Source organism: Gopherus flavomarginatus, chromosome 16 (assembly GCF_025201925.1).
Source record: "Gopherus flavomarginatus isolate rGopFla2 chromosome 16, rGopFla2.mat.asm, whole genome shotgun sequence".
Taxonomy (NCBI): domain Eukaryota; kingdom Metazoa; phylum Chordata; order Testudines; family Testudinidae; genus Gopherus; species Gopherus flavomarginatus.
The window spans coordinates 23,596,836-23,623,975 of record NC_066632.1 but is presented as its reverse complement, the minus strand read 5'-3'; the positions used below and the strand labels follow the sequence as shown (position 1 = coordinate 23,623,975).

At 47.3% G+C, this 27,140-nt stretch overlaps 1 protein-coding gene across 4 annotated transcripts in view; it reads right to left on the bottom strand.

The window, feature by feature from the left end:
* GALNT6 (polypeptide N-acetylgalactosaminyltransferase 6) overlaps positions 1-26,713 on the bottom strand; it is a 42,067-nt gene extending 15,354 nt beyond the window's left edge. Inside the window, exons 1-4 of one of the 4 annotated variants that reach the window (XM_050925452.1) lie at positions 26,599-26,713; positions 12,657-13,247; positions 8,035-8,207; positions 1,054-1,203 (exon numbers count right to left, since the gene is read on the bottom strand). In XM_050925452.1, the coding sequence (XP_050781409.1) occupies positions 1,054-1,203; positions 8,035-8,207; positions 12,657-13,144 (811 nt within the window). In that variant the 5' untranslated portion in view covers positions 13,145-13,247; positions 26,599-26,713. Of the gene's footprint in view, positions 1-1,053; positions 1,204-8,034; positions 8,208-12,656; positions 13,248-19,887; positions 19,982-20,076; positions 20,103-20,522; positions 20,660-26,598 lie in introns of those variants that run through there. The other 3 variants (XM_050925454.1, XM_050925456.1, XM_050925453.1) reach the window with 3 other exon arrangements.
* Between the last annotated feature and the right edge of the window lie 427 nt (positions 26,714-27,140).

The following is a 27,140-nucleotide window of genomic DNA, read 5'->3' as shown; positions in this document are numbered from 1 at the left end:
TATATTGCTAGCCTTATGTGCACAGAACAGCACTTTACGCTGCAAGAAATTCCATTCAAACAACTGAAAAAAGGGTTCACGTAGGAACAGTTTTTGGTTTCGGCTTGCACTGCAACTGACTGGACGTCCTGCAGAATAAAGCACTGCTCAGCGTGAGCGAGACCCTCTGACACTATTGATTATGTACAGGAAACCAGGAAAAAAGGCAAAAAGAACCATTACCCCCCCCCCGCGCCGGTAATCCAGGCTGCTTCCAAACACACGTCCTGTTGTAAGCAGGGTGGGGGGGAAAGACCGATCAAAACTGAAGGTAAGTAACTATCCAATCGGCATGACTGAAAACAGGGCTGGATTTAGGGGTAGGTGACCCAGGCGACTGTGGGGTGCTGGGTTTGGGGTTCTGGTTTCCTTGTTAATGACAAAGGGGAAAATAGAATGTTCGAAGTAAGATGTTTCAGGAATTCCATATGTGCCTTCGTAGAACCTTCCAGACTTTCAGAGAAATAAATTTTCTTGAACCTCCTAAATGTTGTCCGCCACACCCATGCGGCTATGTAAGGGGCCGGACGTCGCCAGTCAGTGAGATATAAGAACGAAGGGAAGTGAAACAAAAGCCCAGCTGTGATATTGTAAACCATGTTTTATTGTGTCACAGTGAAAGCATACCTCTTTTAAAACGTGGAAAGTGTCAGTAGTGACAAATAATGGACATATTTAATGAGACGCCAGAGGCATCTGCTGAACCCCTATCTATGCAACATGCTTAACACATAACGTTTGATGACTTTCTAAGACTGCAGAATGGAAATGAGCTACAAGTACAATACAAAAATGAGATATTCAAAAGTTTAACAAACGGGGCAGGGCAGACGGAGTGCCAAAGACACACCTAGCCTGGTGCGCCATTTGGCCTAGGGCCGGGGCCTGACTGAAAAGAACCCAAAAAGCTGGAGGAAATGTAAGTTCTTTCCAAGTAACATTTTCAAAAGCAGCTAAAAGCCACACCCGGGGTCCCGAAGCTGACTCAAGGCAGAAAGGCCCAGCTATACTTACAGTGAGCATCCAGGAAAGTAAGCACCTCTCCGCTCGCCACCCCGGCGCCGAGTAGTCGTGCAGTTATTAACCCTTTCCTCTCCCGCTGCCGCACAACTCTCACTATCTGCAGCTGCTTCACGTAGAGATCCAGTTGATCTTTTAAATAGTCTGAAAGGGAGAGTTTATCACATGCACAGGAAGTGAGACAGGATCATAATTCAGAAGGTCTGACTGACCTCAAAGCACTTTGCAAAGGCAGCAAGTGATACTCCCATTTTACAGATGAAGACATAGTGGCAGAGGCAGGAATAGAAATCAGGTCTTCCGATTTCCAGTCCTGCCCCCTATCCACTGAGCAACACTGCTTCTCCAGAGAGGGACTGCCCACCCTAAGGTATCTCCTCACCTCATCCCCATGCGCCTCTTGCCCAGAGCAAACTTATTAGCTTTGCTGATCATGAAAACGTGGTAGTATCATAGTTCTAAATACACAGAACACGCTGTGGGCTTGACGCATACAGCACCTGTATCAACACAACCTGAAGTCTGAAAACCCCCAAAATACGTGGTAATTGACCAGGCTGATCCTAGGTCTCATCCTCACAGAGAGGACTAAATCCATGACAAATTCCAACTTTTAAAAAGTTGTTTTCTCCCCCCCCCACCCCAGCTGAGACCTCTTCTCTTTCCCGACCCCTCAGGACAAAAAATAATTGAATCTTCTCTGCAGAGCCCACTGACTCAAGACAATTACCTTGATTTTCTTCCACCTCACCACTAAGATTCATGTCCAACTTGAGCTTAAACACGGAAAAACAAAGACACCATCCCCCCAAAAAAGGAATTTTTTATTTGTTAAAGTGAGAGTGGGCCTTGTGATGAAAGGCAGTTCAGATTGCAGAATATCAAGCTCTTCCTGCAGCTATAATCTCTCCAGCTTTCTCCCATCAAAGAGATTAGTCTGGGACTCGACAGTACAACTGAAAATTTCTCTTGACCCACAGTTAAAACGTCATCATGACCAAGCAGATTAATTGTCACCAGGAGGGGGTGGGGGGAAGGATGAGAGGAGTGCGACTTGCTCAGAGACCAGGCTCCGAGTTGAGTCCAGAAAAGGGAAAGAATTAGGTTTTTCCTCCTGACACAAAGGCAACAGAGGATGAGCTCAGCAAAGACAAGGAAAGGGATGAAGGAGAAAGAAATATCTTGGTTTACTCATGGAGGCAGGTTTAAGAAATGCAGGTGCACAAAGCTACTCCCATCCCCAACAGAAAGAGAAAGAAAAAAAATATCCGGTCACCCATGCCTCCTCAACATGCAGCCAGGAAACATTCCCCAGTTAACATTTCAGGGGCTTATATCTACCTTAGATATTTACATGCCCTCTATCCCTGTAGAATCTGGGTACCTCATAACCTTTAATGTATTTAATTATCCCAGTATAACAACAGTTCCTGTCTTTTATGTAGTGTTTTTCATCAGGAGATCTCAAACAGCGTTGCAATCTGTAATATATTTATTCTCCCAATACCCATGTGAGGCAAGCAGTGCTGTCAGCCTCAGTTCCCTATCTGTACAATGGGGATAAGGAACTTGCCCAAGGTCACACAAGGCAGCCTATGACAGAGGAGGGAACTGAACCCAGGCATCCTAGAATCTCAGGCTAATGACCTAACTGCTAGACCATTTTCCCCAATGATTGCAGAAAGGAAATGATTAGCGAGAATCTAGGCATCTGCAGAGTGAAAATGGAATCTCAGATCCGGTCATATTAGGGAACAAAGCAGGGAATTACACTCTTCGGCTACCCAAGGACATTCAGGCTCACATAAGCGGCAACAACAGAGTCCGCTGCTGCTGCAAGGCTCTAGACAGGAAGTGGTGAAGCAGTTTGCGCTTCTGTAAATGTCAGAGTTGAGCAGCTGTGGAAAAGGCACTCGAGTTACTGGTTACAACTGAGTCCACGGCTCCAGCACCTGGGTCACAACAGGAAACGGGGGCAGAACAGAAAGCACAATCCACATTAGAGCATGTTTTGTAATGTTGGCCTGCCAGTCAGGATTCCTTCCCCGGCTTTTGTGTCACTTCCGCGCTCTGTGCCTTTTTGTTTTTCCTCCAATACTTTTACTAGTCTATTTAGACAAGCTCTGTAGGGCAGAGCCTTTTTCACATTTTGTACAGCACCTAGCACCAGGGGCCCCACTTTCCAGGGGAAGCCGCTTGGTGCTCCTGTAGTGAATAACAGTTGCTGCTAAAATGCAGGACGCTCCAGCTGGTAAAAGCCATCTGCAACAGAGTTAGGCTGTAAAGTGGGTGACGCAGTTGGGGAGGGGGGGAAATGTAGTGCTGCTTGGTGCTGAAAGAAAATAAAGCCTCCGCCATCCTACCAGCATCCTTTTCCCCAGCATAAAGACACCAGCACAACAGAGGCCACTGAGCTAGCAAAGCAACTGGAGAGCACATAAAAACGGCACATGAGACATTATATTTCACAGGACAGTCTACAGCGCTCTTTTAAACAGGCTGGGTAGTGGGCAGGAAATGAGATCCCCTTAATCTGATAAAGATGAGTTGGAAGCTTTATAACCAAGTGCTGAAGTGTCAAATGCCAGGTCTGTCTTTAGGGAGATCCAGGTTTTCCCTCCATTAAATTAAGAGTGTAGAGAGGTCATTGGAGGCTTGAAACATCTCTGGATTAGCAGGGGGCATGCTTCAGCCAACTGACTTGATTTTGTTTGCATTGACAGAGCGAGGGCTCCATTACTGCTGCAGGGAGTGACTCATAGACTTTAAGGTCAGAAGGAACCATTATGATCATCTAGTCTGACCTCCTGCACGATGCACAGTAACACTTCCCTAAAGAGTGCAACAACAAAAAGAGCATCCCCTGTTGCAAAATATAAACCTTTTCTGAGCAGCGAGTGGAATCACCACGCACGGCACATACCTGTCCTCTCACCAAACTTCTTAACCGGCCTGCTTGCTGGTGGACATGTGGGTGGTAACATTCAGCTAGGACACTGGACAGAGTCATTCAGCAAACCTAGGTTCTATTTCGGGACCTGCTGGCATGACCACGGGCGAGTCACTTCCTGCCTTGGTTTCTCCACCCTTTCTTTTATGCATTTAAAATGATAAGCTCTTCGGGGAAGGGTTTCTCTCTTATGATGGCTATCAGAGGTGTGACTGCAGCATGTGTATCCATACTTGCGCTAGCTTTAATCTAGCTATCTTGGTACCAACAGCAGTGAATGGCTGAAGTGCAAGCATGCATAGGTGCCGATGCCATAGTTGCTCCGGTGCTGGAGCACCCAAAGGGAAAAATTAGTGGGTGCTCTGCACCCACCTGCAGCCAAGCTCCCCTCACCCCCCGCCTGGAGCCGCTGCGTCCCTAGTCCTCTGCCTACTTCCCAGTGCTTTCTGCCAAACAGCTGTTTGGCAGCGTTAGCATGCTCGGGGGGGGGGAGGAGTGGGAACGTGGCATGCTCAGGGGAGGAGGCGGGGCCAGGGCAGGGGTTTGGGGAAGGGGTTGGAATGGGGGTGGGAAGAGGTGGGGCCTCATGGAAGGGGCAGAGCAGGGATCGAGGACCCATGTGAAAGAGGGGAAGTCAGCGCCTATGCAAGCATGCACTCAGGGTCCCAGGCAGGCTTGTACAGCTGTGATTTCACTATTATCAGTATGCGAGGTAGATCAATTAAAGCTACTTTGGACATGTTTACACATGCTACAGTCACATCCCTCCCTTGACTGCAGCATAGATGCACAGGGTCTGTCTACAGAGCATTTATCATAGTGGGGCTTCTTGGAGCTTCTAGGTTCTACCATAATACAAACAAAAAGACAATAAAGCCATCCCACAAACTGAGTAAAGCAAATCATAATATAAATTTCACCTCCACTCAGTGTCCACATGGTGTTCATATAAACACACATCCCAAAATAAGGACCCCTCAGCCCTATATGGTGTTCAAAAGAGAATTGGGGTGGTCATCTGTTTGGGTTTTATCCCGATGGCCCCATTTTTGGCTTGTGTCCGGGTGCCATTTAGGATTGCTAGGTGCCTGGTTTTTAACCAGAAAGTCCAGTCAAAAAGGGGACCTGGCAGTTTCTGGTCAGATATACTGACTGGACACCAAGAGTCCAGTTACCGCAGGGGAGGAAAGGCACGGGGTCATTAACCCATGCCAGCCCTATTCAGCTGGGGCTGCCTCCTATCTGCAGCAGCTCCTGTCCCCGGAGAAAAGGGAGCCCAGCCAGGGGTGGGAAGGGAAGTGAAGAGAAGAGAAGATGATCCAGTGAGCAAGGAGGGAAGGGCCTCTTCAGAGAGGCGGAGCAAGAGGCGGGGCATCAGGGGTCCAGTTACCAGCAATTAGAAAGGTGGCAACCCTAGCTTCCACTATAGAGGTCCGTGCCGCTGCCCATTCACCTGCAGCAAACTGAAGATACTTGTTTATCCCCCACCCCCACCACTTGGTCAAAGCTTGATCTTCTCCAGGATCTAAGCTGCAGGCAGATCTGATGCTGAACCATGTGATTAATTTGCCTTGGTTGCAACTAGTTTAGATCGCTAAATGGCAGTGTGCCTTGCAAGTGAGTAATTCCCAAGAATGGAAAGCATAATGTGTTCTGTTTACAGGATATGGGAGGGGTTCCCAGCTTGTTACTTGGTGACAGTTATGTGCAGAGACCAGATTTAAAAAACAACAACAACAACAGAAAAAAACAACCCACCAACAGGATTCAGTGCTACCAAGAATCAAGGAATCCATCACATAGGGTGACCAGATAGCAAGGGTGAAAAATCGGGACAAATCGGGACAGGGGATGGGGGGTATTAGGAGCCTATATAAGAAAAAGCCCCAAATATCAGGACTGTCCCTATAAAATTGAGACATCTGGTCACCCTACCGCCACACAGACAAAGGGGGATCGTCTGAATGTTACCAACTCTTTGGAATTGCACCTCCCCTGCATGTGGGAATGGAAAGCAGCATTTAACCTAAAATAAGGCATGGTCAGGATTGCCAGGCCAAACACACGACCTCCGCTCCCTAGCCCCCACCTCCACAATCGTAGATAGGAACCTATGACTCATTTCACCTGCCCGAAAGAAAAATGAAGTTTGCAAGTCTCCTTTCCTTCTCTGGGGAGCGTTAAAAAGCCTAACTCATTTGCCAATTGCTAAGCAGACTGCATCAGTGGAATATGCCCCCCATAATTAACCCAGTGTTCCACAGACCTTTGGGAACTAAGCTTCCTTGGAGGAGAGTGGAACTAACCCCCTTCAAAACCTGGCACTTCTTGCTAAAGGCTCAGAATAAACCAACAGTAGATTATGGAGCTCTTCCTAATATGATACTTCCTCTCCTTTCATGCTCTGGCAAGCAGTAAAACACTTAACAGCGTTGATATTTCACGTATCACCCAAGTTAGCACCTGCTGAAGTGAATGGGGCAGTTCACATCTCTCTGAGGTATTGTTTCAGGCTCTCTGCAATCTCAGGCAGACGCCGCTGTGTCTGTTACAGATGGGTCAAGTTAGGTTGCAACAAAGCCCTGAAAAGAGCTACAGAAAAAAATTAAAGGGCTGAGACTGGAGAGCGGGATGCATACCTTATTCAGGCCTGCTGTGCACGCCTGTTGTAGTAACATGCAGAACAGGACCCTCGTGCATTGTGGGAGGTGGCTCTTCTGGGGGAGCCTTATTGGAAGCTTTCCCTGGCTGAGCCACTAGGAACTCTTCATCACTCTCATTTCAGCCAAGTCCCCTCTGGTGGGCTGGGTCTTGTCTGGGAATCAACTCTTTGCAGCCCAGCTTGGAAAAAGCTGACACCTTGGGAACAATTTTGTTACTGCTGGGTGGAAATTAGCTCACTATTATTGGAGTCATCGCGGTGGATATTATTCTCCCCGTTTCCTTAATACTGTCAGCTGCATGCGCCGAACAGCTTAATGCATTTTTTTTTCCTTTTTACTGGCCAAAGATTCCTGCCTCGTAGCCCCGAGGGAACATCCTTGCAGTTTAATGGGAACTATTTGCAATTGTGCTGAAAAGCCTTTAGGACTGAGCTCTCTTCGGCCCTTTGATGACCAGTTTCACTTGCGTTTGGTGCAACAGACTGTGCCGCATTGTTATTTTTTCTTGAGGATCCTGTTGTAGGTGGACTTGTCTCATTTTCACACCCAGCTGTGCATCACAGAAGCGGAAGCAGAAGCCACTTGAGACTAACTAGAGGCCAGCATCAGAGTTTAGAGTTCTTAATGTAACTTGGAATCGGGCCCATAAAATCCCTTTTTGGGCTGCTATGGCTTTTAAGCGGGTGTAAAACAGCCCCACTAAGAGTGTCCTTTGTGCAAGCAGCTTCTTGAGCCCATAGAACTAATAAGAGCTCTACACCAATGCTGCTTCTAGCCCCCAATACAAGGGCACATGTACTGTGCATGGAGCATGGCTATTCTATATGCTTTACTTCCCAGGGCCTAAGTTAGAGCAGCCCCAAGGCTGCTCTAGCTTACACCAGGAACCGGGTTAGCTCCTGCACAGTCCTGGAATAAAGGGAGTTTGCCCTCATGCTAATCCTACGTAAGCCCTGTCCCATGTGCAGAAAGAGTAACTGAGAAACCAGGCCCCAGCCTTCCAGTGGGAGGGTAGAGGCCTTTTAGCAGACAGGGAGCTAAGAGATTGCCATGTAGGAAGGAGGTTTAATAGACAGAGCACTGCACTGAAACTCCAGAGACCTGGTTTCAATACTGGGCTCAGACACAGACTGTGTGCGTGACCTTAGGCAAGTCACTTAATCTATTCTGAGCCCCAGTTCCCTATCTCAGAGGGTTGCTGCAAGGGCTAAACCCCTTAATGTCCATGAGATGCAGTGATGAAGTACATAAGTTACAATGGTATGGGGGAGAGGGAGCAGGGGAACCTCGTATCACCAATAGACTCTGCAGTGCCTCTCCCTGGATGCGCTTCCCACAACCAGTTCCAAGGCCCTAACTCACCATCTGTGCTGGCGTCGTCCACCAGAATGATCTCCTTCAGTAAGATGGCAGGGGAGGAGTGCAGGACGCTGTACACAGTGCGGAGCAAGGTGGACCAGGCCTCGTTATGAAACACGATGACGACACTGGTGGTGGGCAACGGCGGGCAGCGCTTGAACTTCTGATCAATGCACCTACGAGAAAAATCGAGCCTAGTTAGTGAGGGCGTTTGTAATGCCCTGGCTGCTCTTGGCTTTGTCTCCCTCCAGAGCCTGGACCTCACAGCTTTATGGACCTGCTAGTGTCTACAAGCTAGCAGGCCTGATCTTTTAGCTCAAGCAGCAGCAACCTATGTGGTTAGATCCAGAGGACCCAGATGGCAGGTTTTCCTGTCCTGCAAAGATTTCAAAAAAAATTCTCCTTCTGCATCCAGAGAAAACAGAGACCTTTTGCTAAGTTTCTCAAAAGAGGAGACCCACCTCAGGACAGCCCAGTGGTTAGCGCTCCCCTGGGATATGGAACAACCAGGTTCAAATCACTGCTCTAAACCAGGCAAAGCAGGGATCCCTGTTCCCCCAGGTCCAAGTCCCTGATTCAGAGCAGGGATTTGAAGCTGGGTCTTCTACATCCTAGCTAGGTGCCCTAACCAAAGTGTCATCAAGATGGATACATTTCTGCAAAAACAAAAAACAAAAAAAAAACAACCAACCAAACAAAAAGAAAACCCAACCACACGTGTCATGCATTGGCATTTTCTGACGAAAAATTGTTTTGTCAAAGACATTCCCAGCCAACTCTATTCCCCTACTCACTCCAGGCAACTGACCTAGTCGGGACATTTTCACATGCATATTTGCAGTGCATAATCCAGCATGATTAAGGCTCTCCAGTGGCAAGTTGAACCTCTGATATTTCTTTACCTAGGTGTTTAATCCCAACGTTCAGAGACAATATCCAGCTCTCATCACGCCTTATACTTAGATTGCTTTGGGGGGCAGAGACCATGAGTGGGGCTCCCAGGGATGACTGCAATAAAAGTAACTAACAGAAGGGCAGCTTTTCTCATTAATATGCAAGGCTACTTAGCAGCCACAATGGGAACTGAGCTCTGAAAATCTATGAGCGCGCGCGAGAGTGCACATACCCTGTGGAGCAAAGTCCTTCTTTGCCACAGAGTGGGTGCAGCAGGAGGAGAAGCTTGCACTAAAGCATCATTCCAGACCGAGAGGGAACCTCATTTTTCAGTGGTTTGCTCAAGTCACAGCCTCTCCAGCACAACCAACCAGAGGGGAACATTCAGTGACAAACATGGTGGCGGTTTTTGCCAAAGAGACTGAGACTCCTTCCCTTCCCGTAGGCTGCCCTACAGCCATCCCATTTCATTTGCATCTGCTCTCGACATGGGCTCGGCTCTATATCCCGTTTCCAATCCTGCTCCTCCAGTGGGAAAGGTTTACAAACCCCCTTAACAATTAACTCACCTAGCAGTGATATGTTTAAACCAGGTTCCTAAAGCACTTAGACAGCCAGGCTGCAGCCTCCAAGGTTAAGCTTTGCTGAAGTGCTCATCTATTTTAGACTCCTCCATGCCCTCTGTTACTTTAGCATTGGAGCACCTCTGTCTTTTAGTCTATTTAGCTTGCCAACACTCCACTGTACAGATGGGAACGGAGGTACAGACACACTAAGTGACTTTCCCAAGGTCTCACAGGAAGTCTTTGCCAAAGCAGGGACTAGAACCCAGCTCTCCTGAGTCCTAGGCAAGTGCCCTCACCACCCCACCTCCCACGTGTCTAGTACTTTTTGGGTGCCTAAGATGAAACCTTCTAAAGGGGCCTGATTTTCAGGTGGCAAATGCTCAGCACTGTTACTATCCATCTGAAAATCTTTCATTGTTCAATCAATACAATGCATATGTAAATAGTATACATATAAGAATATGTAAACAGAATTACTCTCTTTTTGGAATAAGAAAATAGTTAGCTCCCAGCTACAGCCAGTTCAATATCCATGACATTTGGGATAGGCTGTTCCTAAGGATGGCATCAAAGTGAGTCTTGAAATATTTTGGGGCTAGCATGAAAAGAAAAAGAAAAAGAAAAAAAAACAAACCCAAAACCAACTCCCTCTTTTGACTCGACCACACGCGAGCCCCGTTCTGAACTTGCCGGAGGGCGTGTGAACGGTTCCCTTACAGCCTACATACTTCAGCTGCACATCAAACGGGGAAGTGTTCCACATGGTAGATCAGGTTCTGCATCAGCTTTCAAATCAAACAATGACGGCCCCTTCCAGCTGAGGGGCAGAGCCAATTTCTGCAGCTAGCTGATTTCTGTTCGGTTCTGGAGCGCTTTATGCTTTAATTTAAATTGGTTTATGCCTTTTCAGTTGAGTGAATACCACTCCTGTGCTTCCCCCTTCCAGAACTCAGCGACCTTCCATTGTCACAGCCACACCTGCTAGCCAAAGATAATTGCCTGCTGGGAAACAGTCTGCAAACTGGGTCTGGGCTTCTAACCACTATTCAAAGCCATTTTCTTGAATGCCCTCCCTACAAAGCCTTTCCTAACCCACCTCCCAGCAAGGGGGCAGGCTGAAGTCTCAGAGTGCCTGGCTGAGACCACAGGAAGGTCAAGCCTAGTCTGGCACATCTGACTCCTTTAGCCATAGCAGGAAGGTAGGGGGCTGTTCCACTCACCTAAGAAAGAAAAATTAGGGCAGGGCTTCCTAGGAATAAAGGGAAAATCGATCAAACCCAAGGGCAGGCTGGGAACAGGGAATTAAGTGTTTTTGAAGTAGGCAGACTTTTCTCTGTCTTTAAGGAGGGGGGCTGAATCTGCACTGGGAGACTTATGTTGGCTGGTTTTTAACAAAGGGCAGCAGGAAGAACTTGGGCAGGAGAGCGTAAGAGACAGAAGAAGGAAAGAATTATTGTCCTAGGCTATCACTTTAAGTCTGCTGTAGGGAGATTTCTTGTGATCTCCCTTTGTCCCAACTAATCAAAGTTGACAGTCAAACTATGGCCACAGTCTCTCAATATTCCCTACCATCATATCCATAAAAGTCAGTCAAGCAATCATGTGGCTAGGGACTATTTCACATCAGTAACTGGTCGGTCCTAGATAAGGCAGTTAAGCTCAAATCAACTTTCTCCCTGACTTCGATGATTGTCGGGTGTAGACCTAGTCTACGTTGCAGAAGTTGCACTGGGGGTAACAAATTGATTTTTTTCTTTTTTCCATCTAGATATACTACAGATGCACTTAAACTGATTTAAACCTAGATTAAACTGCTGTTGTTTCATTGAAATTCAAGTACAGTTGAATTTATTACAGAAGTTGCACTCATGTAACTGAGACAGGCCCCTGGAAATCTCACATACCTGGCTCTACCCACATATACCAAGTTGGACTGGTGCCTATGGGCTGAACTCTGCCCCCCAGTGTATATGCGCAACTGACTCAGGTCAATCGGAGGACGTTGGATGTATCAGAGTGTGGAATTTAGCCTAGATACTCAGCTGCAGATCTGGGAGTTGCAACGACTCTGCATCTACGTGAGTTTATTTCAGTAACTAAGTTCACCTCATGCACAATAGAGCATTTCTGAAACAATGTCATGAGTTGGGATGTGTGTCCATTCAGAACCTCATCTACCCCAGAGAATATTTACGGCTTGCAGTAGTAACTTCAGATTTCAAATGAGAAGTACAGATGCACCTGTCTGTGAAAGGAATGGCACAAATTCTGTATACGTTGGTTTAACAAAAAAACCCTTTTCAGAAAAACATATTGGTGGCATTTGTGACTGATCACTTAAGAAGGAAGGGAATGCCAGGCTACACCTGAAATCAAAACTGAAAAGCAAATGAAATGTCAATGAAATGCAAACTAGCTGCCTGGACCCTGTAATAGCTACAGTAAAAATCCTAGCGATGGCCTAAGAAAGGAAAGATGCCAGATAAAGAGAGTTTTCTGAAGCACTGCTTAGAGACCTTCAGAAAACACTATTGGGTCTCTGCTGTAATGCAGGGAGCACTCAGACTGCCGAGATGGGGGTCAGACTTTTCAATGCAGTCCACACATCTTCCATGCTCTTAAATTGGAAGATGTGAGGTTAACTCCTCTGGCTTGCTTTGAAAAAAGAAACCTCAACTATAACTCTCCCTTGCCTTGCACTTGGGTCATCATTTACACCTGGGCAAAATGGGTGTAACATTTTTCACATTCATTGTGCACAAATATAAATGATAAAATGCAAGACAGTGAAGAATCAAGCTCTGGAGACGACAGTAATGAGAAAGACTTCCCCTCTGCACTGGATCTTAGAGCTGGTCTCCATCAGTTGAAACCAGTGCAACTTTCAGGTGTTACTTTAAGGCGATTTAGTTAAATGGGTGCAAAGGGCCACATAGCCATTTTCATTTTAGTTTAACTTATATCAGTTAGGAACAGACTTATGATGAACCCAAATTAAAGTTTACAGGGGCTGAAAACACAGATTTAAGTTATATTGGTGCAACTTGTGTGTGTAGATGTGGCCTCAGTCCAAGACTTGGGTTTACAGATCCCATCTCTCCTACGGTACTGATTTTTGTGCTGCTATTTACAACAGGCATAAGAAGGGGAAGGGGGAGTTCTTACTCTGGAGGTCGGCTGTCAGGTCCCAGCGCCCTTTGGAGAGAGATCTGGTCACTGGCAAAGGCATTGAAGCAGTGCTTCTCATAGCCGCGTTCCTTCTCCTTGGTCTCCTGCGGTGTCCACTGGTCCTTTTTAAAAGCTTTGCCCTCAGCTCCTGGGCTGTTGGGGTCTTGGGGCGGTCGTTCCATCAGTGGTTTCAGTTCAGCTGGGGTATAGTAGCCTGGAAGGCAGGACTTGCTGCTCTGCAAAGGCACCTCTTGCCGAACCGGAGCCCGGATCTGCAGCTTTGGCATCGAGTCGCGAATGTTATTGACTGCCCCCATCATCATGTCAATCACTTGGTCTTTTCTCTCAACAATGTTTTTCAGCCAGGGCTCCTCGGTGTGGTCCCCATTCCCGACATCCTTGTGTATTATGAAGAGGAAGATCACAAAGACCACACCCACCAAAGCCAGCTTCAACGGGCCATACTTTCGTCGGAATAGCCTCATCTTCAGGGATGCTTCCAAAGTCCCCGCTAAAGTAGAGCTATGTGCATTTCAGGGCTTTACATTCTTTGGCTATTCCATGGCCATCTGATGTCTTGTTCCTAACCTGGGGGGAACAAAGAAATATGTATGAGCTCTATTTACTATAAACTCATGCTTGCCTCACTAGTGTGCCACTGATAAAGAACCTAGCAGATGGAATTTATTCTAGGCACGATGTGGAATAGATCATTTCACATGAGATGTAAGAGAGAAGACATGATTCCTTGGAATTATTGTGAGCCACTGGCAGAGTGTGTAACAGGAAGTCAGTGGGGGAACAGGACCTTCCATTTCCTGGGAAATTCTACTAATTTTCAGAAGTGTTTTCATTCCCAATCAGAACAAAACAATGAATTTAGAAATTTCCAGCCAAATGAAATTTTTTTGGGGAAAAAAAATAGCTTCAGGTCAACTGAAATATTTTGTTTCAATTTGACTTTTAAAAAAAAAAGTGATATTGAAATTTAGAATAGAACATACATTTGAAATGAAAAGTAGTTTTAAAATGAAAAATCAAAATGTTATCAAAATGCTATGTTTTGATTTTTTTTAAACCACACAAAATCAACAAGTTCTCACAGACTGTTTCGCTTTTCACTAATTGGCATTTTCCAAACGAAAAAATGTTCTGTTGGAAAATATTCAGCCAGCTCCAGTGTGGAATATTAGCGCCAATATCTTGGAGATATTCTAGATGTGGAGATTTTGGTTGTTTCTCTGGACTATCCAAATCTCTTGGGGGTGTGCAAAGCTGGGCTGAAATCTCATGAGTTTGTTCTTGTGAGATTTTCCAGTATTTTCTGCTTCTGATCATTCTGGATATATCATGACAACAGCCCATCTTGGAGTATGTTAGCAATTTCTGTCCAGTCCTGTACCTAAAACAGCAGCTGCAGTAAATATTAAAAATGCAAAAACAACAAAACTTTATCCAAACTTTTTTGAATCTCACCACCAGGTTTGAAGACCCACTCCCTATCCAACAGAGAATATTTTGCTCAATCACAGAACTGGAAGGGACCTCAAGAGGTCATCTAGTCCAGTCCCCTGCACTCGTGGCAGGACTAATTATCTAGACCATCCCTGACAGGAGTTTGCCTAACCTGCTCCTAAAAATCTCCAATGATGGAGATTCCACAACCTCCCTAGGCAATTGATTTCAGTGTTTAGCCACCCTGAAAGTTAGGAAGTTTTTCCTAATGTCCAGTCTAAACCTCCCTTGTCACAATTTAAGCCCATTGCTTCTTGTCCTATCCTCAGAGGTTAAGAAAAACAATTTTTCTTCCTCCTTGTAACAACTTTCTACATACTTGAAAACTGTTATGTCCCCCCTCAGTCTTCCCCAGATCTCAGTTTTCCCCAGATCTAAGAGTCATGGATAAAGATCATAACTAATTTCACGCTGGCCTTAAGGCAACTGAAAGATTTTGTATTTTCAGACCCATTTATGAAATATGTGCAACACTATATAATACACATGTTGTTTTATTATGTACTATAGACCCCAGATATTTATTTCTCACTACAACAAAGATTAGGGAGGATTGAAAGACACTGTGGAGATTGGAATAAAGTTACATGCATGGAGGCTAGCTGACACACACACAACTTAAATTCTAGGTTAGTTAAATAGTTAGGTAGTCGCCCTTCGATTACTTGCATTGAATCATTACCTACCATGGGACATAAGGCTGGCTATATTAGTTTGGCGGTCTCAGTAGAACGTATTCCTACACAACCAGTAGGGCAAAATTCAACCTCAGCCTGAATACACCGGATTCCTGGTGCTTTCACCAGGAGCTGGGTCTATTTGCATCATGGATTCATTTGAACTTTTGAGACAGGTGTATCTCTAGGTCAGGAGTGATGGGCATTCATAGGAAAGTGATGTGCGCTTTACTTCAATCCAGAAGTGAGTGTGAAATTTTATATACACACACACACACACACTTTAGGTATATGAGTATATTTCTGGCACTGGCAGGACAGTTGAGTGGTTAGAGCAGTAACCTAGGACTCTGGAGACTCAGGGTCAATTCCAGGCTCTGCCATTGGCATCCTTTGTAACCTTGGGCATGTCACTTAATTTCTGTCTCTGTTTTCCCATCTGTACAATGCGGGTAATAGTACTGTCTTGCCTCATGGGAACATGAGGATAAACATTAAAGATTATGCGGTGCTCACATACTATGGAAATAGGGCCCTGATAAGTACTTAAGATCAACAGGAACCTGTACACTTTTTGAGAGCATCATTCACCAGATTCTACCACTTCCTACTCACCTTAGATTTCCAGATATTTTAGTCTTTGTTTAGCTTGTGTAATCACACAGATTCAGGTGGTTAATGTCCTGAAGTGGAATGAGACACCTGCTATTAGCTCAGAGGGCTGAAGAAGGTTATCTCTAGCTTTCCTGTTTTCTTGGCTGTGTGAGGTTTTATGTGCCAAGAGAGAAGTGGCCGCATCTCTAAAGGCAAGGGAAAATCCAATCTATGTCGCAGGGATGTAGAGGTCATTACTTTTAGCTACAAGGAAGACTGTGAGATCAAGGAAACCTTAGCAGGAGAGCTGTAAGCAAGCCTGCGGCCATCCCAATGTTGACTTTCAAGGGTACATGCTGTGCAGAAAGAACAATCCTGGGACTGAAATTTGGTGATATGAGCCTTGACAGATTTAAAGCTGGAAAATACCCATTTATGTTAATGCAAAGAAATCAGTTTTATTTTAATATCCCTACTGATTTTATTAAGATTTAAAATGATACAAGACACCTCTCCAGGGCTCTAGGTCCCCTAAAACATTTGCTATATAATAGAATGAAGTACCAGCAGCATTAAAACAATCATTCCACAGGAACTCAGTCAACCAGCCACCAACAAAAACTCCTTTCAGCCTCTTCACTGTTATAGCAAATCCTCAGCCCTTTCCAGAAGCCCTCTCAAAGCAGAGATCTTTTGCAGTGTGCCTGAAAGGCCACCTAATTTGGCCTGTCATTGTGGACGGAGCAAGTTAAACAATCTGGGAATACTCAGAGAGAACACCCAGACAGGCTTGGATTCTTGGGTCTGATTGTAAGTTCGCTGAGGGCAGAGAGAGTCTTTCTGTCCTGTGTTTGTCCAGCACCTAGCACCACTGGGGCTCGTAGATGCTACAATAATGCAAATAAATAATAAAATTGATGCTGAATATGCCTCTAGATAGGTGCTGCCTCCACTAATGAGTGACACTGGGCAGTTTCAAGGGATTCTCTCCTTGTTAAAATACCAATGGGAAGCTTTTCCTCTCTACTGATAAGCCACTTCCAAGCCACTTCTCCAATTCCGTGGCCTCATAGAATCAAAATAATCTGTGTGTTACTGTTATGCTCAACATGATAATGGCATACAGAATACACTACTCATGTTTCTGGGTGATACCGAGCTGGGAGGGGTTGCAAGTGCTTTGGAGGACAGGATTAGAATTTAGAATGATCTTGAAAAACTGGAGAAATGGTTGGAATTAAATAGAATGAAATTCAACATGGACAAATGCAAAGCATTACACTTAAGGAATAACCAACTGCACAAACACAAAATGAGAATTGACTGTCTAGGAAGGAGTACTGCAGAAAAAGGATCTGGGAGATATAGTAGATCACAAACGAAAGATGAGCCAACAATGTAATACCATTAGAAAAAAAAAGCAACCATCATTCTGCGATGTATTAGCAGGAGTGTTGTAAGCAAGACATGAGAGGTAATTCTTCCACTCTACTCAGAACTGATAAGGCCTCAACTGGAGTATGTGTGTCCTGTCCAGAGCAACACACTTCAGGAAAGATGTGGGAAAACTGGAGAAAGTCCAGAGGAGAGCAACAAACATGATTAAAGATCTAGAAAACACAACCTAGGAGGAAAGATTGAAAAAACTGGGTTTGTTTAGTCTGGAGAGGAGAAGACTGGAGCAAGGAAATTATAACTGTCTTCAAGTTCATAAAAGGTTGTTATGAAGAGGAGGGTGATAAATTGGTCTCCATATCTACTTAGGACAGCACAAGAAGTGATGGGTTTAAACTGCAGCAAGAGAGATTTAGATTAAACATTAGGAAAAACTGAACTGTCATGCACTAGAACAAGTTCCCTAGGGATGATATGGAATCTCAGTCACTGGAGGTGTTTAAGAACCGGTTAGACAAACACCCCTCAAGGATGATCTAGATAAACCCTAGTCCTGCCTCAGTGCAGGGGACTGGATTAGATGATCTATTGAGGTCCCTTCCAGGTCTATATTTCTGTGATTCTATGAACATGGCCCATGAGCCTCATATTAGGCAGCAAAGTTCAGCAGAGCTGTCTGTTTCGGTCACTTTTGTGGGACTCTCAAAAAATATTTGGAATTTTCTTAAAGGGCACCTCAAGACTGTAGCAGTCTGACATAATTCTGAGACAGGTAATCAAGCAAAAATACAGCGGCTAACTCCCCCTTCTCCAAAAATCCTATCCTTCAACAATTCTCCATGTTCCTGTCTGAACGTCAGCTCTGATCAAACACCCTCCCCTCCAAAGCTCTCACTAAGTACGAGCCTTGTGGAATGATCTGAAGGGCAGATCCAGGCGAGTCAGGACTAGTGAGAAAGGATGGTCCAGTGGTTTGGATACTAGGCTGTGACTTGGGAGACCAGGGTTCCATCCCTTGCTTCTTTCCTGCACCCAGTGTTTATACTACCTGTCTTCCGCTGTAACCCACAGCAGAGTCTCCACTTTGGCCTTGTCTACACCACAAAGTTGCAGCGCTGGTGAGGGGGTTACAGCGCTGCAACTTAGGAGGTGTACACATCTGCAGGGCATTACCAGCTCTGCAACTCCCTGTTTGCAGCGCTGGCCGTACACCCGGTCGAACCTCGGGTGTAGAGGATCCAGCGCTGGTGATCCAGCGCTGGTCATCAGATGTAGACACTCACCAGCGTTTTTCTTGACCTCCGTGGAATAAGCAGGTATCCCAGCATACCTGAGGAAGTCTCTCTGGTAATCAAGCAGGTATCCTTCCCCGCGGTTTGCTCTCGCGTTCCCCGAACCCCCTCGCAAGCATGTCTCCTTCCCCGCGGTTTGCTGGGGGGTTCGGGGAACGCGAGAGCAAACCGCGGGGAAGCAGGTCTCCTTCCCCGCGGTGTACTCTCGCGTTCCCCTAACCCCCCCGCAAGCAGGTCTCCTTCCCCGCGGTGTGCTCTCGCGTTCCCCGAACCCCCCTGCAAACCGCGGGGAAGGAGACCTGCTTGCAGGGGGGTTCGGGGAACGTGAGAGCACACCGCGGGGAAGGAGACCTGCTTCCCCGCGGTTTGCTCTCGCGTTCCCCGAACCCGCTTGCAAGCAAGTCTCCTTCCCCGCGGTTTGCTCTCGCGTTCCCCGAACCCCCCTGCAAACCGCCCAACAGCGCTGCAGTGTGGCCACATCTAACACCACTTGCAGCGCTGGTTGCTGTAAGTGTGGCCACTCTGCAGCGCTGGCCCTATACAGCTGTACTAATACAGCTGTAACAACCAGCGCTGCAAAATTGTAGATGTAGACATACCCTTTGACGGCAGAATGGAGTTTTCAGTGGTGCAGGCACACACCAGTAGTTTTTCCTGTTAGCCCAGGAAGCTGACAAAAGAAACCAGGATTTAAGATATTTCTTGCCACCCTGAAACACCATCCACTGAAGGGTTTGCCTCAACAGCCACGTCAGCAAACTGCATGAACTGGATTCTTCGGCAAACTTCACCTGAGGCAAACAAAAGAGCCTCTGCAGTCACTTTGCTAAAGAGAAGAAGCATTTTAAGACAGCTTCGGGTTCATACACTTAGGACCACACTTGAAACATGATCAGAAGTGTTGGCTTTCATAAAGCTCAATGAGCTCCATAGCAGCTCAGAGCTTTGCCTCATACCGTAGTTTTTTCTCCTTATAACCTGCACCTTACAAAGCCTATACATGGCTGGGAAGAGTTTGTTGCTAAAAGACCAAGTTGTCGGCAGAAGCACTATTCCCAGGAACACTGGGCTGGTAAATTCAGTCTTGCAATAATGAAGACTTAAGATACATTCCATAATGAATCCTTCCTGCTGCTATGAAAATAAGATTGCTTTTGCTGAGAGAAACAAGAGGGCTGTGAAATCAGAGAAACTCTTCTACCAGAAGATTACAAGATTGATTTTTTCAGCATACGTTTTATGGCCAGATTCCCTGGGGGGGGGGGGGGATGACATTATTGGTCCCAACTTGAGGAATTATTTAAAAAAAGATTAATATTAAAAAAAATCCACTTCCCGTTTAAAATCCAGAATATTGTTGCTATAGGGTAATATCTTCAAAAGTGTTTAAGTGACTTAAGCACTTATGGCCAGATTTTTGTAGAAGGTATACAGGTACCTAGTGGGATTTGGGAACCTAGGTGCTTTGGAAAATCCCTTTAGGTACTTATCAGCATCTTTAGGCACCTATGTACCTTTAAAAATCTGGTCCTCAGGAGCCTAAAATTACATTGAAACTTAATGGGATTTAGGCTCCTAAATAACCTCAAATTAGATTTAGACCATGAGCAACATTTTCAAAAGTGCCTATATAATATGAACTTTTACTAGTTAATTTTTGCAAAGTATCAAAATCCCCCCCCCCACCCCACCGCTGCCCCTGTCAAGACCACACTTCTCGGGACATGAGAAGGAATTAGATACGCCTCGTCTTACCTTAGCAGTGAGATCTCGTCTAAGCAACAAAAACCCACCGCACTGATATTTGGTCAAAATGAAATACCTGCTCCACCCATATCAAACAGGAAGTAATTTTTCTCTGTTTCAGATGGATCATAACCTGAGTATTAATAAATGCAGTGGCTTGTTGATTTTATAATCCAACAAAAGACACACACAACCAACCTGTTTGACAGACATTTCAGCATGAAAAAGCAGCCAGCCAGTTACTACTAGTGGCAGGGTAACAGACAGCTCATATCCTGTCTGAAATAAAATGACATCTTCAACTCTCTACAAGAGCTGAGTCATTACGTCTAAACCTGGAGCACACAGAGAGAGAGAGTTTGATTTGCCAGGGTCGATTTTACAGCTATAACTTCATTTACACTTCTCTCTACTTAATTCATACTTTCGGCACCAAGCACCTACTTCTCACATCCTCCACAAAAAAACAAAACCAAAACAACCCCCCCAAAACCAAAACACCACACCCCACCCTCTTAGCTTCTCTGGTTTCATGTGCTGCTTAAACCGGACTAAGAGAGACAAAGGCCTGAGAGGACCGTGTGATAATCTAATGATCTAACCTTCTGTATAACAGACCATGAAATTTCCCAAGACCTACTTACGCATATATTGAGCACTTCGCATTTGTCATGCAAAAGTTTTTAAACCCCAAATGTTCTTTGTGCCTTCACTGCATTTCAGAAGCTACTATGCTAGGGACAGGCAACGAGATGCAGATGAAATAACGACTGACCAGAACATTAGCTTTTGAAGCTCACTAGATAGTCACATAGTGTGTGTGAGACACTAGCATGAGTAATCTCTGAACTTCCTCATTCAAGCCGGAGGTGGAAACAGTATGATAGAGCCTATTCTTGCAATATTTCCGAACCAGCTGAAGCAAAGACGCACTAGACACCTTGCAAGAAAAGAAAATGGTTTTACTTTCCCCAGTATGACATCCCCACCCCCAAAAAAGCAAGCACCACAGCCTTCTACCCTACGTGGCATGCAGAAAGCAGCCAGTTTTATCCACTTACATATTTGCACAGTAATGCAGAGATTAGCAGCACACATAACTACAATATTTACTTGAGGAAACAAATGCCACCAGGACAGTGTTACAATGCAAAGTGTGTGATCACTTTAATACAAAGACACTGCTGTGTGAATTAATTGTCATTTTGCATCTCTCCTGGAGCTGGAACAGGTTTTTATTACTAAGTACAGGAGATCCTTCTTTCCTACCCCTTGAGGTTCTTTAGATAAACCAAGACTGGGCAGAGTTATTTAGACCCAAAAGATTTTCCCATTTTCCCAAGTGGATTGTTACCAAAGGCACTAGAGGGCTCAAAAATAAGTTTTCCCATTGACAAGCCGGAGGTTGATGTCAAGGAAGGACTAGTTTCAATTTCCCTCTCCCGCAGCTTGAGAAAGTTATTCTCATGTATTGGCTTTCCTAGAGCATCTGCCACTGCAGCATCTGAGCTCAAAGGTCAATCCACTCAACAACCTTTAAGGAAAGGAAGTTTTATTAGCCATGTGCCCAAGGTCACATAGGAAGCTCACAGCCATGCCAAGAACAGAAGTCAAAAGTCAGCTGAGTTCTAGGTGAGTCTAATCATCCTCTTTCTCTCTGTGGCCCCAATTCTGCAAAGCCCAGGAGCATTATTCAATCTCTATTCAACAAGACACTTGAACACGCTTTTAATTTTAAGCACATGCTTAAATCCTACTGAAGTCAATGGGGCTTTAAGTGTTTTGCTGAGCAGGGACTGGATTACTGGTGTGCTTAAAGCTGAGCATGTGCTGAAGTGCTTTATTGAACAGGGGGCTATGAACAGAAGCAGATGCACTGGAGTTATCTGAAAGCAGATGGTGGAAAAACTCACACTGAATTGGGGTTACATTTGGAAGGCTTCTCACAAACATGAAGGGTTGAACTGTAGTTTTTAATTTTATAACTATAGACCTGCACATATTGGTCATTTAGCCCAACTAAGCCATGACCACCAGCTGCTAATTTCAAGTATTTTCATTCTGTATGTCTTGCTGCTTTTCAATGGAATTCCCATAGATCACACAAGAATCTTTCATTCTGGCAATTCCAAAACACTGGAGAAAACATTGAGTTCTATTCATGACTCCAAGGCAGGGGGAGAAGGCTCAGGGATGTACTAGCCACCCAAAAGCAGGTCCAGTTACTGCAGGAAGCAGTCTGAACAAGCCATATAGGTAACTGAGGTTCGACAGGTACACAGGATGTGTCTCTCATCAACGACATGAATACCAACCACTAGAAAGCAAATCCATCACTGTATCTCATCCTGAACACCATTACACCTTTACTTAGCATCACCACTTTCCTTTGTACCCTGTCCCATTCTATAGGCCATCTCCCCTCAGTTATTTTCCTGGACAGCAGTTCTGTATCTAAATCTTATTCCACTCAGTTTCCCTAAGGAAGGGTTACACTCCTCAGCTCAGGTGTTCAAGTGTCTTTTGGTTTAACTCACTGACCACACATTGCCCCATAAAAGAAAGTGACATCAGATTAGCCTGGGTTAGGCTACACGCAGGGAGAGACATCATAGCCATATATTTTCCAAGAGAAAGACTCTCTCTCTGCACGCTTCCCACCATGCTCACTAAGCTAAAAAATTAATGTTGATTTAAGTCAGCGGGAGAGTTTCCATTTGGCTTTGTATTTGACAGGAAATAAGTACCTGGAAAAGCCAAGTACTGATAGTATGCTTGGTGCTGAATGAAAACACAATTAGAAAGACTAAGAATAAATAATACATATATTTTTCTATTACCACCATTGTACTGCTATCACCATTTTGATTCAGGACAAAAAACTAACAAAACTATAAAATTAATTAGAAGGTCTGTAAAGGATAGTAACACAAAAGACCAAACTGATAACTTCCACCAAGATTAGGAGTTTGAAGTCTTCTGACAGTACAGTATTGTTAGTAGCCACGGAGGACTAGGAAGAGAGGATGTAAGTAAAAAAATATAAAATAAAAAAAAATCCTGTCAAGGAACTAAAAACATCCATCTGTTGGTCACCGTCATGAAGACCAAAATGAAGGTCTTGGAATCTTCAACTAATTTCAAGCTAGGCGTAAGCAGGTGCAACTTTGTTTGAACTCAACTAAATTGCGACTGCTTCCACCCGGTCTGCATTTGACACTGCATTATGGATGTCCTGAATGTGTGCGCATTTCAAAGCCTTCCCCCTAACATTGTACTAATACTGGGTTTCATTTAACGTCCTGATGAGGGTGTGATATTGGCCTAGAGAGCCATGAAGGAGTCATGCCCTAGATGGATATGGTAGGCCAAAATCTACGTGAGTACAGATCCATGTGCCCATTTGCAGCAGAAAAACGGATCTTGCACTGACTGTTAATATAAAAAAAAACTAGAACTGAAGATGCCTGGGTGAAAGGCAACATTTAATAGCTAGAGTTAATTAGCCACTAGGACAGTTATTAAGGGAAATTCCAAATTAGTCATCACTCAGAGTCTTTAAAAATCAAGACTGGGTGTTGGCCTAAATATATGCCCAAATTCAACCACAAATTACTGGGCTCAATAGCATTCACTTATGTTAATAGGCAAAGAATAATTTCATCCACTGCAGAAATCACGGGCTGAAGTTCAAAGGCAGACTGATCATAGCTGTACTTTCCAGCCTTCAGAGTCTAGGCATGGACAAGCTTATTCTGTGCCTCTTTAGAAGACAGCGTGAAATCACAAAGGAACTCGGCAGACTTAGACAGGGGTCATGCATAACTGCCATGATGTTCACACCAGCTTAGGGACTGCACAACAGCAATGTACTTGGCTACTTTTAGGGGGGAAACTGAGCCTTTCCCCTGTTTCTTTAAAAACTAGGTCTGTCCCTCCCTGTACAACATAGTCAGGTACAGTTATCTAGCGATTAGCTTGTTAGCCTACCCCACTTACATCAAATCTATTCTGCCCCCTTTGAATCCTCTAACTAAAGTTGTAAGAAGATAAATAAAGGTTAACTTGCGGGACTATTGCATACAATGGCTGTTTTGTTATTCTACAGATACTCCACACATTTCATATACCGTGAATTCTGCATTGCTACACCTCATGATTATACTGCAAGGGTCACACTATTTAGTATCAGAGGGGTAGCCGTGTTAGTCTGGATCTGTAAAAAGCGACAGAGTCCTGTGGCACCTTATAGACTAACAGACATTTGACGAAGTGAGTATTGACCTACAAAAGCTTATGCTCCAATAAGTCTGTTAGTCTATAAGGTGCCACAGGACTCTGTCACTTTTTACGCTATTTAGTGTTATTCTTAAAGCCTCAGCACCTGGAGTCATGGTGAAAAACCTGAGTTTTCATTAAAATAATAGAAAGGAATTAAAAAATAGCCCCCCATCTTGCAGAGAAGGCCTGGGAAGATAACCAGAGTGCACCCAAAGGGCTCAGAAACCAAATAAAAGAACGCAAGAAATACTGTTTAATTAAAAAAAAATTCTAATGATATTTAAGCCAATTGTGATTTTTTAAATGAGAGGTTTGCAACATCAGGAGTATAATGATACGTCAAACTTTAGCACAGAGTACTCCCCAAACCTAGCCAGCATTCACAGGTGTGCTTGGTGCCTTTCAGCTTCTGGCTCCAAATGCACATCCGCATCCCCTGGAGCGCCAACAGCAGCCTGGTTAGGAGCAGGGAGTGTGCAGCCACGGGAACCCATCACACCCCTCCAGAGGCTCCACCTGGGAGAAGCTGTTGGCAGAAACTGAATGTTCAGGGAGAAAAGCTGGCCAGGCTGGGGAGAAGCAGCCAAAAGCCATTCCCATGAAGAGCATCCTTGACCTGCCAGAACAGGGAGGTTTAACCTCACAGCACACTACTCAGTGTGGCCCCTACCTCACTTGGCCCTCTTCTGTCCACAACTTCTACTGGGGTATGGAACTGAACTCATCATACAGGACAATTAGGGGCACGTGACAACCCGTCCAGCCACGGATTTGCCTGTCCCCAATCTTTCCCCAAACCAGAGAGAGCCCCCCTCTGCCACCAACGCGAGACTTGCTGCCCTCCAATACCACTCTTCTCTCCAGGTTACCATAGCCACCCCTAACTGAGGGGGCAAACCCTGCCACTCAACCAAGAGAATACAGCCCCTCCAGTGCCCCCTACCCCAGCAAGAGCCATCTGCCCCCCTTCCCCCAGGGAGCCAACACCCCCACCGGGGGGGATATCGCCTCCCCTTCCCCCCAGGGAGCCGACACCCCTACCCAGGGGAGATACCGCCCCCGCTTTCCCCAGGGAGCCGACACCCCCACGGGGGGGATACCGCCCCCTCTTCCCCCAGGGAGCCACACCCCCACCTGGGGGGGATACCGCCCCCTCTTCCCCCAGGGAGCAGACACCCCCACCCGGGGGGGGATACCGCCCCCCCCTTTCCCCCAGGGAGCCGACACCCCCACCCGGGGGGGGATACCGCCCCCCCCTTTCCCCCAGGGAGCCGACACCCCCACCCGGGGGGGGATACCACCCCCTCCAGCGCCCCCCAGGGAGCTGACACTCCGACCGGGGGGGATACCGCCCCCCCCTTTCCCCCAGGAAGCCGACACCCCCACGGGGGGGGATACCGCCCCCTCTTCCCCCAGGGAGCCGATACCGCCCCCCCCCTTTCCCCCAGGGAGCCGACACCCCCACCCAGGGGGGGGATACCGCCCCCCCTTTCCCCCAGGGAGCCGACACCCCCACCCGGGGGGGGATACCGCCCCCCCTTTCCCCCAGGGAGCCGACACCCCCACCCGGGGGGGATACCGCCCCCCCTTTCCCCCAGGGAGCCGACACCCCCACGGGGGGGATACCGCCCCCCTTTTCTCCAGTGAACCACACCCCCACCCAAGGGGGGATACCACCCCCCGTTCCCTCAGGGAGCCGACACCCCCACCGGGGGGGATACCGCCTCCCCTTCCCCCAGGGAGCCGACACCCCCACCGGGGGGGATATCGCCCCCCCTTTCCCCCAGGAAGCCGACACCCCCACGGGGGGGATATCGCCCCCCCTTTCCTCTAGGGAGCCGACACCCCCACCCGGGGGGGATACCACCCCCTCCAGCGCCCCCCAGGGAGCCGACGCCCCCACCGGGGGGGGATACCGCCCCCCCTTCCCCCAGGGAGCCGACACCCCCACCGGGGGGGGATACCGCCTCCCCTTCCCCCAGGGAGCCGACACCCCCACCGGGGGGGGATTTCGCCCTCCCTCCCTCCCTCCCCCAGGGAGCCGACACCCCCACCGGGGGGGATACCGCCCCCTCCAGCGCCCCCCAGGGAGCCGACCCCCCCCCCGGGGGGGATACCGCCCCCCCTTCCCCCAGGGGGCCGACCCCCCCCCGGGGGGGGATACCGCCCCCCCTTCCCCCAGGGAGCCGACACCCCCCCCGGGGGGGATACCGCCCCCCCTTTCCCCCAGGGAGCCGACACCCCCCCCGGGGGGGATACCGCCCCCCCTTTCCCCCAGGGAGCCGACACCCCCACCGGGGGGGATATCGCCCGCCCTCCCTCCCCCAGGGAGCCGACACCCCCACCGGGGGGGATATCGCCCGCCCTTCCCCCAGGGGGCCGACACCCCCACCGGGGGGGATACCACCCCCTCCAGCGCCCCCCAGGAGCCGGACTCACCTGGGTGGGGGAAGTTCCGAGCCCCGAGACGCGGCTGCAGCAGCCGGGACGCGTCAGGTGGCCCAGCCCGGCTCGGGGGCGGGGCCGGGGGCGGGGCCAGGCTCTTCACCTGCCCGGGCTCTGGCGCGGGGGAGGCAGCGGGGAAACGCTGCCGCCGCCGCCGCCGCCGGGCACAGGTGTATCCCGGCCGCCGCGCGGTCCTAGCGCCGCCGCTTCCGCCTTGCCGGCCGCCGCGAGGTCCTAGCGCCTGCCGCGTGTCGGGCTCCTAATGGCGGGGCTGCTGCAGGGCGCTATAAAGTCCTGGCTCCTGCAGCCTCCTAAAACCCCGGGTGCTGCAGGGTGTAGGGGCTCCTACAGGTTCCTAATACCTCCAGCTGCTGCAGGGTGCTATAGGGTCCAGAGGCTCCTTTAGGCTTCTAATACCAAGACTGTGGCAGATTGCTATGGGGTCCTGGTAACTGAGGCTCCTATTAGCTCCTAATGCTGGGTGTTGGCTGCTGCAGGGTGCTATAGGCTCCGGGGATCCTATAGGCTCCTAATGC